The sequence below is a fragment of the Lithobates pipiens genome, unplaced genomic scaffold (assembly GCF_037356315.1).
Source record: "Lithobates pipiens isolate NorthernLeopardFrog02 unplaced genomic scaffold, aLitPip1_a1.2 Scaffold_119, whole genome shotgun sequence".
NCBI classification, from domain to species: Eukaryota; Metazoa; Chordata; class Amphibia; order Anura; family Ranidae; genus Lithobates; species Lithobates pipiens.
This window is the reverse complement of record NW_027507706.1, coordinates 776,836-789,421: the sequence shown is the minus strand read 5'-3', so window position 1 is coordinate 789,421 and position 12,586 is coordinate 776,836. Positions and strand designations below refer to the sequence as shown.

General features: G+C 45.1%; 1 protein-coding gene across 1 annotated transcript in view; it reads right to left on the bottom strand.

Moving 5' to 3' along the window:
* LOC143973807 (uncharacterized) overlaps window positions 1-4,311 on the bottom strand; it is a 35,186-nt gene extending 30,875 nt beyond the window's left edge. The window contains exon 1 of the mRNA XM_077474664.1: window positions 4,203-4,311. Coding sequence (XP_077330790.1) covers window positions 4,203-4,284 — 82 coding nt within the window. The 5' untranslated portion in view covers window positions 4,285-4,311. The remainder of the gene's footprint in view (window positions 1-4,202) is intronic.
* Between the last annotated feature and the right edge of the window lie 8,275 nt (window positions 4,312-12,586).

Here is a 12,586-nt window from a genome sequence, read left to right as displayed (position 1 = left end):
GAGGAACTGTTCTTCTCACTGACACCATCGATGGGGCACTATTCTTTTCACTGACATAATTTCCTACTCCCATTGGCCACGCTCTGGCTCCCCTAAAGCCCAAAGGGCAGCAAACTGCCCCTTTATTTAGAAAGTTTGGGGACCCCTGCCCTAGAGCATTCTTTCTTAACTTTTATAACAAGGAGGAAGCCTTGGAAGTTATACCCACAGTCAGGGGTGGACTGACAACTCATGGGGCTCCTGGGCAATAGGAGATTATGGGGCCCCCAGGCAATCTGAGATTATGGGGCCACACAGTATACAATCACACAGTACACACAGTATACACAGACATGTTTCTATTGGCTAAGAAGGTACTGGAGAGATGGGGCAGCTATAATCTCGGGATTTTTAGACCAAAAGGATGTTGGTAAGGGACATTTCAGAAACAGATGTAAAAAAAAAAAAAACAGATTTTTTTACATACTGTCCCTGGTTTTACTGAGGCTGGCAACCCCGATGGGGCCCCCTAGTGGCTCGGGGGCCCTTGGGCAGTGCCCGAGTGGCCCAATGGTCAGTCCGTCCCTGCCCACAGTTTATTGTGCATTAGTGTCAGAGTCACTGGGAAGAATGCTCCTTGCATTGGTGGACAATGGGAACAATGATCCCAACATTGGAGATCAATTGGAAGAATGCTCCACCTGCAGTTGTGTTCAGTGGGATTAAGAATGATTCTTACATTGTTGGTCAGTGGGAAGAACATACTTTACATTAGGTGGTCATTAGGAAAATTCACCCCTTACATATAGCTAAAACGATCATTGGTTTCATTGGTTACTCATCTGAGAGGCAGAAGTTGCTAAATGATCAGGGATGCCCTAGCAACCTCTAAAGCAGGGGTCTTCAAACTATGGCCCTCCAGTTGTTCATGGAACTACAATTCCCATCATGCCCTAGTCATGTCTGTGAATGTTTGAGTTTTGCAATGCCTCATGGGATGTGTAGTTCTGCAGCAGCTGGAGGGCCGTAGTTTGAGGAACCTTGCTTGGGAAAATATGCTATATATATATATATTTATTATAGAGCATTTTTTCACACTGTATTGTCTTTCAAATGCAATTGTTTTTGAAAAAATTACTTTAATGAATAAAAAAAAAAAAAAGGAAACCAGTAAAATTAGCCCATTTTTTTTTTTGTATAATGTGAAAGATTTTATGTCATGGGAATCGTGATCTTTTTATTCTAAGCAAAAAAAAATGTGGTTCTCATTGTGGCCAGAATCGTGCAGCTCTACTACAAAGAGACACAAAATAACTATACTACTGGCCACTCCACACTTTACGTGTAATAAAAAGAAAAAAGAAAACTATTTAAAAAAATGATAATTTAACTCCTTAGGTGAAATAGCATCCAATTGTGAAATACACTCAACTTCTCTCTTTTTCAACGTTAACTCCTATCACCTCCTCTTTCTAAACTGCAGTCAATCAGCAGCAATGCAACTTATCTGTGACCACACTCTAACAAGCGTAACCGTCAATTTAGATTGTGGCGAACAGACAGACTATTCTATCTCTGACCTTCTGGCTTGTTTCTGTAATCTAATCCACATGGACAATCAAGAGTGGAAACCACAAGTGTAGTTTGGCAAGTATAAAATCCGTTTATATGTATGAAGTCTTTGGATGTGGTTACACAGCAGATTAGTTATGGAATGTGGTTAGTCAACAGATATCCCTAAGGAAATCATTGAGCTTTTAAGTTGAAGCAGAGAAAAGTCGAGTGGATTTCACGATTGAACACTATTACACCCAGGGCCCGTGTTCTGACACAAAGTGTCCGTCTATCGGATGGTGTCCGGGCCGTACTGCGCAGACGCATCGCTTGTGCAGTACTGGGGACAAGGAGAAGCCGAACATCTCAGAAGAAGAAGAAGAGTTCAGGTTGAAGCCCCACCATCTAAGTGGACATAGGGTTGCAGATAGTAAGATGGGGGACAGTATTTGACACAACACCGGTTATTTAAAAACGCCAAATATCGGCTGGCCAATCTCTACTAGCAAGCCCCCTATGTGATGACATGAGCAGGGGACAGTTACTTATTATGGAGACACTGGGGGTCTATTAGAGTCCCAATGTCTCCCCTGTAGGCATTTAAACTTAGATCATGTTTGAATGGCTGCATCCTCAGCTACCATATTATTATTTATGGTACTTATATAGCACTGTCAATTTACACAGCGCTTTACATATACATTGTACATTTAAATCACTCTTAACCCTCAAGGATCTTACAATCTAAGGTCCCTAACTCACATTCATAAACTAGGGCCGATTTAGACAAAAGCCAACTAACCTACCGTATATACTCGAGTATAAGCCGAGATTTTCAGCCTCTTTTTTGAGGCTGAAAGTGCCCCCCTCGGCTTATACTCGAGTCATCGCTGTCTGCCCGCTCGATCAGCGTGTCGAGCAGACAGACAGCGGCCATTCTATGATTCAAAAGCCGCGCCTCCGGCTCCGCCTTCGCCTGTGATAGGCGGAACACTGAATTTCCCAGCAGCCTGTGTTCCGCCTATCACGGGCATCGTCTCATCCTCGTACTACGGACGAGGATGATACGACGTCCGTGATAGGCGGAACACAGGCTGCTGGGAAATTCAGTGTTCCGCCTATCACAGGCGAAGGAGGAGGCGCGGCTTTTGAATTTTACAATGGCCGCCGACGAAGAGGGCACGGGACGGAGGCAAGGCAAGGCACGGCACGGGACAGGACGGGAGGGGACGGGACGGGACGGAGGCTCGGGACAAAGGCTCGGGACACAGGTAGGCTGGACACACACACACACGGATGGATGGATGGATGGAGACACACACACACACAGGGATGGATGGATACACACACACAGGGATGGATGGATGGAGACACACACACACAGGGATGGATGGATGGATGGATGGAGACACACACACACAGGGATGGATGGATGGATGGAGACACACACACACAGGGATGGATGGATGGATGGACACACACACACACACAGGGATGGATGGACGGACACACAGGGATGGACGGACACACACACAGGGATGGACAGGCATGTCTCACCCTCGGCTTATACACGAGTCAATAAGTTTGCCAGTTTTTTTGGGGGTAAATTGGGGGCCTCGGCTTATATTCGGGTCGGCCTATACTCGAGTATATACGGTACCTGCATGTCTTTGGAGTGTGGGAGGAAACCGGAGTACCTGGAGGAAACCCACACAGTCACAGGGAGAACATGCAAATTCCAGGCAAGTAGTGTCGTGGTTGGGATTCGAACCAGCGACCCTTTTTACTGCTAGGCGAGAGTTCTACCCACTCGACACCACTGTGCCACACACTACACCACTATGTAGCTGAGTGCAGTCGCTCTAAATCTAAGGGGTAGATCTGAAATGAGTGGAACCTCTGCTGATTTTATCACCCAATCATGTGCAAGTTAAAATTCTGTTTTTTATTTTCCTTGCATGTCCCCCTCGGATCTACAGCGACTTTACTTCCAAGTGCACTTGTAGTGCAAAGTGGATTTTCCTTTAGTAAATAACCCCCTAAATGTCACGGTAGGCATTAAAGCTCACTGCAGCAGTGGCTGTGAACTTGATACCGGCTTTATGAGCCGCCGATGGGCTTGCTGATCAAAGTAATCCAGTGGCTTTTGGGTTTTTCAGAGTGCGCCCCCCACAGGTGACACCTACGGTGGTTTCTGGGCTCTCCTGTTCCACCAAGGAGCCTGGGACCACGGGAAACAACCTCCACAGAGAAATCAGGAGTTTCTAAAGGGAACATCCATTCCCCCGATCCCTTCTGCGACTGATGACCCCAAGAGTCATGTGTATTACGTCACTCCTGGGGATCGTAGCTGTCATTCCTCGGTGTAGTGGGTGGCACAGTGGTGTAGTGGGTGGCACAGTGGTGTCGAGGGTAGAACTTAGATACCTTGGAAGACAAGTGGTTAAAATATCTTTTTCCCTCATTGGCTGAAGCAGTTCTCGTCTATTGCTGGAGATACTTTTTATAAGTAGACATGAATGGGTATGCTCTACTAGTCGCAGGGTTTCCCCATCTGCAAGCTTGTTCCAGGTTGGTGTGAAGATCAAACAACCGGCAATCACAAATAAGATCCTGACCCTACCACCTAAATACATGAGATCTGTACACATTATAATTCTGGCACTTACTTGTCCGGTGTCCTGTAGGTAAGGAAGAGACTTCAGCAAAAACCCAGAAGAGGCAGAACAATAAGACGGATCTTCTAATCATAGCGCAGCCGGCGAGGCGAGGATATGGAGGGACAGGGAGCGTGCAGCAAATGACACAAAAAACACAGCCAGCAAAATGTAAAGGCTGGAGGGGGGGAGGGGGGGGGAGTGGGATGGAACAAATCTCTGAGGAGTGATGATGATCAATGACTCATCTACTTGACAAGATCTATTTAGCTTTCATGGACAAGAAAAAAAAAAAAGGGGGGGGGGGGAAATATTGTACTGCTGAGGAATAAAATTTCCAGAGTACAAGGGCTCACATTGATTCTGGGGAAAGGTTAGTTGTAAATCTTCCCCAGGGGGGAAATCTGGATTGTAGGTGATGGGTGTCAGCCCTTGTACACACGGTCGGAGATTCAGACGGAATGTTTCCTATCGGACCATTTTGTCGGATATTCCGACTGTGTGTGGTCTGCATCGGACTGTTTCCGACGGACCAAGTTTTCCAACTTGCCGGTAAAATTTTCCGACAAAATGCTCCTATCGGACATACTCCGATCATGTGTAGCCTACTCCGACAGACAAAGTGCCACGCATGCTCAGATCAAATTCCTAAACCAAAGCTATTGGCTACTAGCCTGAACGTAGTCCCGTCGTAACAAAATAACGTCAATCGGATTTTCCGACAACTTAGTCCGACCGCGTGTATGCAACATCACTTCTGGACCTCTTCCGGAATCAATCCGTCAGAATTACTCCGACAGATTTGGTTGTCGGAATCTCCGACCGTGTGTACAAGGGCTTAGAGGGCCCGGCTTGGAGGATAATTTGTGATGTTTTACTATCTTGCAGAAATTTTTTATTGTCGTTCCTATGAGAGGGTGAGTTTATATATCCTGCGGGAGTTTACCCAAAGGAATCCAGGAAGTGAATCTCAGAGGCAAGGTGGAGGCCGCCTCTTCATGGAAGATCCAATCCTTTTGCTCTCTGTGGCAACTCCAGTCCAGGATTCTGGTTAGGGGAACCCCATAATGGTAGAGTGTGAAGTCAGGAAGGCCTATGCCTCCTACTTATTTTAGGTTTGGTGAGAGTATCAAGCTTTATACGTGTTTTTTTCCCCATCCAAATGAAAGTGCGGATCATGGCTTTTAGTCGTCGAAAAAACTGACAAGGGAGCGACACTGGGAGAGTGTGAAGATGATATAAAATTCTGGGTAGGACTACCATCTTGACTATAGCTGCCCTGCCAAACCACGAAAAGGGTCTGGCAGTCCATGCCTTAAGTTCTGCTTGTATTCTATTCAGCAATGGGGGGGAAAATAGCACTATAGATATCTGTTAATGTACTTGTAATATTGACCCTGAGATAAGTGATAGATGAGGATACCCATTTAAATGAGGAAGCCGCTTGTCCTCTAGCTAGTGACTCAGGTGTTAGGGTGAGGTTAAGGGCTTCTGACTTATCATAGTTGATCTTCATATTAGATATATAACCAAAAAGTTGAAAGGCTTTAATCAGATTTGGAATTGAAATATGAGGCCGTGTAAGGAAAAATAGAAGATCTGCATAAGCAGCTATTTTAAAATTGCGATCTTTGATTTGGAAGCGTCTGGGTTATTGTTTACTATGGGTATAAAGGGTTCTAAAAACAGAATAAACAGAAGCGGGGACAAGGGGCAGCCTTGCCTCGTTCCGTTATTGATGTCTACCGCCTCCGAAAGGGTGCCATTTATTTTAATTTTCACTTGGGGTTTGTAATATAGGGCCTCCAACCACGCCATCATACTCGTGCCCATGCCAATGTGATTGCATGTAGCGTATAGGTAGTCCGTCCCAGGCTACCCGGTTGAAGGCCTTCTTATCAGTCGACAGGAGAAGGCCCTCGAAAACCCCCTTGCTTGCATGGTGGATCATGTTGAGGGTTTTTGTAACATTGTCACGTGCCTCCCTTCCCGGCATGAATCCCACCTGCTCTGGCCCAATTAGTTTAGAAAGAAAGGGAGACATTCTGCTGGCCAAAATTTTGGCTAGAATTTTAAGGTCCAGGTTTCAATAGTGAAATTGGCCTGTAGCTCGAACAGTCAGCGGGATCCTTTGCCGGTTTGGGAAGCAACGGAACATGCGCCGATGTGAAGGTGCTCGATGCATTATAATAATGGCCAATATACCCATCAGGGCCCGTACTTTTGCCTATTTTGAGAGTCTTAATAGCTAGTAACAGTTCATCTTCAGTAACTGGGGCTTCTAAAGAATCACGTTCTGTTGAGGTTAGAGTAGGCATGCCACTATCTACAAGATAAGAATGTAAAGCGTGTTCTCTAGAATCTTGAAATTCAGGCGGCTTATGTGGTAGAGGAATTTTGTACAATTTTGAAAAAAATTGTGGAATTGTGACGCAATATGATCAGTTCTATGCAGTAATTGACCTTCAGTGGTTTTTATTGACAAGATGGATTGAGAGTGTGCTATGTCATTAAGGGCTTTCGCAAGAAGTTTTCCTCACTTATCCCCATGTTCATAATATAAACCTTTCCTAAAGTACAGTACACGTTTGGCTTTAAGACTGAGTAAGGAGTTTAGTCTATCTCTCGTGTTTGTCAAGCGTAGCTTCTGCGTGAGAATGTTTATGTTGGGATTCCAGCAGTGCAATTTTGTTTGCCAGTGAAGTGATTTCTTTAGCAGCCTCCCTCTTTCTACGAGCACCTATACGAATAAGCTTGCCACGTATGACACATTGTGTGACTCCCAGACTGTCATGGGTGACATATCTTCAGTGCTATTAGTTTGAAAATACGACTTCAATGCTGTGGCAATATGTTGGCAGCTGGTTGGGTCCGATAGTATGGAGGGATTTAGGCGCCAGTTACAGGATTTAAAAGGCTGGTCTGTTTGTGTCAGGGAAATCGATACTGGGCAATGATCCGAAAGTGTCTGTATACCAATATTGGCAGCGTGTAACAAAGGTAGATCTCGTTGGGTGATGAAAACGTAATCAATGTGAGAATGTTTTTTTTTTTATGTAGAGCCGAGTAGTACGTAAAGTCTTTCCCTGTTGGGTGTACCAGGCACCAGGAGTCCACTAGGTTCAGAGAGTTCAGCAGTGATTTAATTTTCTGAAGTATGGCATAGGTTATGATGCAATTTACCATTAGATGTATCTTGTAAGGGAAGCAACGGGATATTGAAGTCACCGCCCAATATAATGCAACCCGTGGCAAAGCTTTTAAGTTCATCTATTAGGCGGCGACAAAAGGCTAGATGTCCTGAATTGGGAAAATATGCATTTGCTAACGTAATTGGTCTGTTACGCCAAGACCCTTTCAGGAATAGAAATCTACCCGAAGGGTCTGCATAATGTTGGGTGAGTTTAAAGTTAGCATGTTTATGCACTAGAATTGATACTCCCTTAGATTTACGAGCTGGATTTGGCACGTGGTATACCTCTGGGTAATGTTTGTCAAAAAGTCTTGGAATTGATTGGGCAAAATTGTGTTTCCTGTAGGAATACAAACGTGGGTTGAGCTTTTCTCAATTCCCCCAACAGAGATACTCGCTTTTTGGGTATGTTAAGGCCTCTGAGGTTGTGTGAGATCAATGAAGGGCTTTTACCCAGTAAAGACCATCCAGATAGACGGAGGGATTAAAACTGACAAGCAAACAAGCACACCTCTATGACCTACAGAGGGGCTCCTCAAATTGTGCCCAACCTGGAATCCACAATTTCTGGGGGTTGGAAACCAAACAGGTGGAAGTGTCATTTCCCCTGTGGATGTTCCCAGGCAAGGCACAGTGTGGGGTGCGTGGGAGTAACTAGCGGGTTGGTAGAAAAAAAAAAAAAAAATTATCTATCTATAAGAAAAATACAATTAGGGGGAAAACACTGCACTATAGTTAGATGTATGTAAAGTAAAAGGCCACAACAGCCAAATCAGCAGCCAACACCAAAAACAAACAAAGTCCAGCAAATAAAGTAATAAAAATAGTGTAGCGCTTCAATGGTAATAGATATAGTCGACATAAATTATAAGGATAATCATATAACAGAAATCATATGAATGATATCATTCATATGATTTCTGTTATATGATTATCCTTATAATTTATGTCGACTATATCTATTACCATTGAAGCGCTACACTATTTTTATTACTTTATCTATAAGAAAGTCATATAGCAATCCCTTCCCACAACCTGTGATATAAAGCAACAATATATGTAGAATTCAACACTAACACTATAAGCGTAACTTTAAGTTTACAAATTAAGGATCCAGATGGGCAAATAAGCCAAAATGAGAATACTTACTTAAGCACATACACCACCCGTTCAATCTCGATGAGAGGCGAATGCGGTGACATGCGCATATACTATTGTAGTAACACCATGGTAAATAGAACATATAAAGCCATTAGGCCATTGGGCAGGCATAGTGTAAAAGCAATCCTTATAATCTAGGAATAGCTCCCTATCTCGCCCCCACAAAGTTGGAATGCAGGAATCACCAAGGACTGGTACAAGGGATCTTACATCTGTATGGTGGGAGCCCTTCAAGGTGGCGTGGCAGTGTAGAAAACAAAGAGCAACGTTCAAGTGCCCGCCATGTTAACAATCAAACAATGAGGCAGACTTCGTCTGTAGCCGGGAGTTCAAACAAACGGGGTACATGGGGGTAGGAACCCTCCATTCAGCTTTGTGTCATACACGTTCCACCTTGGGAAGTGTCAGGAAACAGATAGGGATAAGTCACTACGCACCTCTACCTCAGGTGTGTTCCCTGCTCCTTGTGCTCCTAGATGACTGGCAGATCCTCATGCCTTCCAGGCCCTGTTGCTGCTGGAATTGCCCCTTGTTACGCACAGGTTTTGTAGGTGTCGAATGCCGCGAGGTCGGCGAGCTTTGGGAGGTAGGCGTGAGCCCAAATTAACGATACCAATCAGGTAGATCCACATATGGGATTTGTAGGGCAGAGCAGAATGCTGGTAGCTCATCCGGGGTCTTAAGTGTGTGTGTCACCCCTTCTGACATAACTGCCAGGGCGAAGGGGAACCTCCATCGGTATGAGAGCTGGCGGCTTCACAATGAGTCCAATAGCGGGTGTAGGGCTCTGCGGTTGGCCAGGGTAATAGGGGAAAGGTCCTGTGTGATTGTATGGTCATTAAAAGTGATTGACTCATATTGTCGAGCATGTACTAGAATGTCCTCTTTGAGCTTATATTCTGTAATGCAGCAAATCACATCTCTAGGTGGCGCAGGCTCATTCGATTTAGCCCTGAGAGCCCTATGTGCCCGTTCGAAATCAATCGTGGTGTCCACTTGGCAATCCAATAAATTGTTAAATATAGATGTCAGTGCTGGAACAATCTGCTCAGATGAAATCGCCTCCAGTATCCCCCCTCACCCTTATATTGTGTCGCCTCCCTCTGTTTTCCAAATCTGCTAAACGGCGGTTAACTGCTATCAATTGGGCTGTGTGTGCCTCTGACACCGTCTCCAGCCTAGTAATGGCCTTGTCACTTTTATGTCCAGAGCGCTCAATGGCATGAGTCTTTTCATTCAGGGCCAGCATGTCAGCCTTGAGCTCAGTGATGGCTGAAGAAAAGGCATTTTTTATGTCTGCGACGAACGCAGACAAATCTGCGAATGTCAGGGGTTGATCTTGAGAGGGATAGTGTCTTACCAGGTCCTCTGAAGCGGCCTGCGAGTCCACACTACAATTATCCTTGAGGTCCTCTGGCGCCATCTTGGAGGCCTCGGATCCCTGGGATGACTGATGCCGGGATCTGAAAAGATCCGGTATGCTGTGGGATCTCTGCGTCACGGGCGAGTTCCGAGCCGTTGTGCCGACCTGGGATCTATTGTGTTTGCCCATCGTCTGGATCCGGGCGGTCAGTGTGTGGCTATAAGGCTGCGGGAAGAGCGGAGCTCTGTCTCTATGCTGCCATCCGCGCTGCGTGCCAAGCCATGCCCCCCAACACAGTTTTTTTCATGCTGTAAACATCCCAGTGTGTCTCCTCAGCTAAGAAAATCACAGATGTCATATTTGTAGTTCTGCAAAAAATGTCCACAGTTTGAAAACCTTGTACAAGCGTACTAACATTTATGTGGACGTGATTGGAGGACTTAGAATTCACACTGAGGCCCTGAGATTCTGAAAAAAGACAGAGGAGTTACTGAGGACAGAACGGATATTTGTAGGGTGGAGGCCCAGTCTCATCCTTGCGTCACGCACCAGACTTCTTGCAGATTGAAGGGCATTACAGGTTGCCCAGCCCAAACCAATACTGTCACATGCAAGGATGGGGGCCTGAGGCTTAATCTTAGGTTCCTTCTGGTCATCTCTCTGTGCTTCACAGTTAACCCCTTCCCGTGTGTAGTACTCACATACGTGGGCTCATGTTTGACATGTGCTGCAAAGAGGGTTCCAGAATTTAACTGTCTATCCAAGGCTCACATGCCACAAGAGTGTCATCCAGGAGGGGTTTTCTCTCTCACTGCTAGGTGGGGGACTCCTTCTCCATCAACTACCACCAACTCCAGCACTGACCAGGCTTGTACTAGTAAAACACAGAACTCACTCCAGGTGTTGGCTGCATTGAGCACTTTACGCATTAGGTTATCACACAGAGGCTTCTTGCAATAAATTATTGTAATTGCATAACTCTTCAACTGATCAATCCAAATAGTGACATTTAAATATTCCAAAACATTGGTTTGAGGTCAATATGTATGAACATGAAGTAGCTTGAGGCTTTCAACTGAGCATAGATGCCTTTCCACCCAGTCCCTTGATGAAATTCGTCTCATAAGCCAACTAATTCTTCTTCCGGAGGGTCTCTTGGACCCTTGTTCTTAAAGTGTGTTTTTTTTAATTAAGGCTTGCTTCTTGTACAGTATAGGATTTCATGTCATCTGTGCCCAGTCTTACCACAAAGAGTTAATCCAGCTCTGAGCTCTTATCTTTTTTCAGTAACAAAAAACTGACATACAGAGAAATAGGAGTCAGTTCTTCCCCCTTGCTGTGAGTGACAGGTGATTTACATATCTCATAAACCAGCCTGAGAGAGACATTCTGTGTACTTCCCATCACCCCTCCTTTCTTCTCCAGCTCTCCAAGGATTGGCTGCTCCACACCTCAGCATGATTGGGCAAGCTTGCTGAAGTCATGTAGTGACCTTTCTGGGTTTTGACTGGATGTAGAGCAGAAAATGCATGTTGACAAGAGGAGTGTAGAGGTGGGCGGGGAGTCTAATGACATCACAGCGCCACCCACCGAGCTCTGGACAACAGACCCACCCACAGAATCTGACGTTTTTCGGGTATCATAACAGAGGGGAGACATTCGACAGGAAAGGATACAGCCAGAAATCATGTACTGTATATCCTTATAGATAACCACTATGACAGTAGTTTAGAAAGGATGAGAGTGGGTTTACATCCACTTTAAGTCTTTGTGCCAGTTCTCTCTCCTGTGAGCTTCCAGGTAGGGAAGCCTCTCCGACACTTTCCCGAACAGGATCTCTTCTCTCTCCAACTTCTGTCCAGGAGCTCCTAACCTCTAGCCCACTCACCATGTATAGAGACATCTGCAATGCTCTATAGAAATAGAGCAACTCCTAAGGAGAATTCCACCTACCTCCACACTGTTGCACTTCTCTTCCCTGGCAACTTCTGTCCACAGATATGTAAAGGGAGAAAAACTGCGCTTATTTTTAAAAACAATACAATAGATAAAAGTGATAAAGAAAAAAGCAAGAAAAAAGCAGCAACTCTCATGTGTGATATCACAAAGAGGTCAGTAAATCTAAAAACAGAGTCGTGCTTGGCATTCGGTAAAATATACTATTCATGAGCATGTCAACATACAGTGAAACCAAGGATTGTGAGTAACGCAGTTAACGAGCATTTCGCAATACGAGAACTGTAAACTTCTAAAAATCCTAACTTGGTTTGCAAGTGTTGTCTTTCAAAAGGAGCAGGATTCAGGCCAAAGCGGTGCTTTTGGCCCGAGGTGGGGGGCGCCCGACCCGATTCGGAAATGTAGGGAAAGGACCGAGGACAGTTCGGCTGACCTCGGCAAACCTCGGAAAGGCTCATGAATCGAGTCTTTCCGAGGTTTGCCGAGGTCAGCTGAAGTGTGCTCAGGCATGCGGTATTGCATCCCATTGAAGTCAATGCGGAACAAATTATTTTTGTTTCCATTGACTTCAATGGGAAAACTCGCTTTGATATGTGAGTACTTTAGATTACGAGCATACTCCTGGAACGGATTATGCTCGTAATTCGAGGTTCCACTGTAGTGTTGATAAGTGCACTATAAAAGTCCTTTAAAAGAAGAAGATTTCTCAAAAGAGGAGGATGA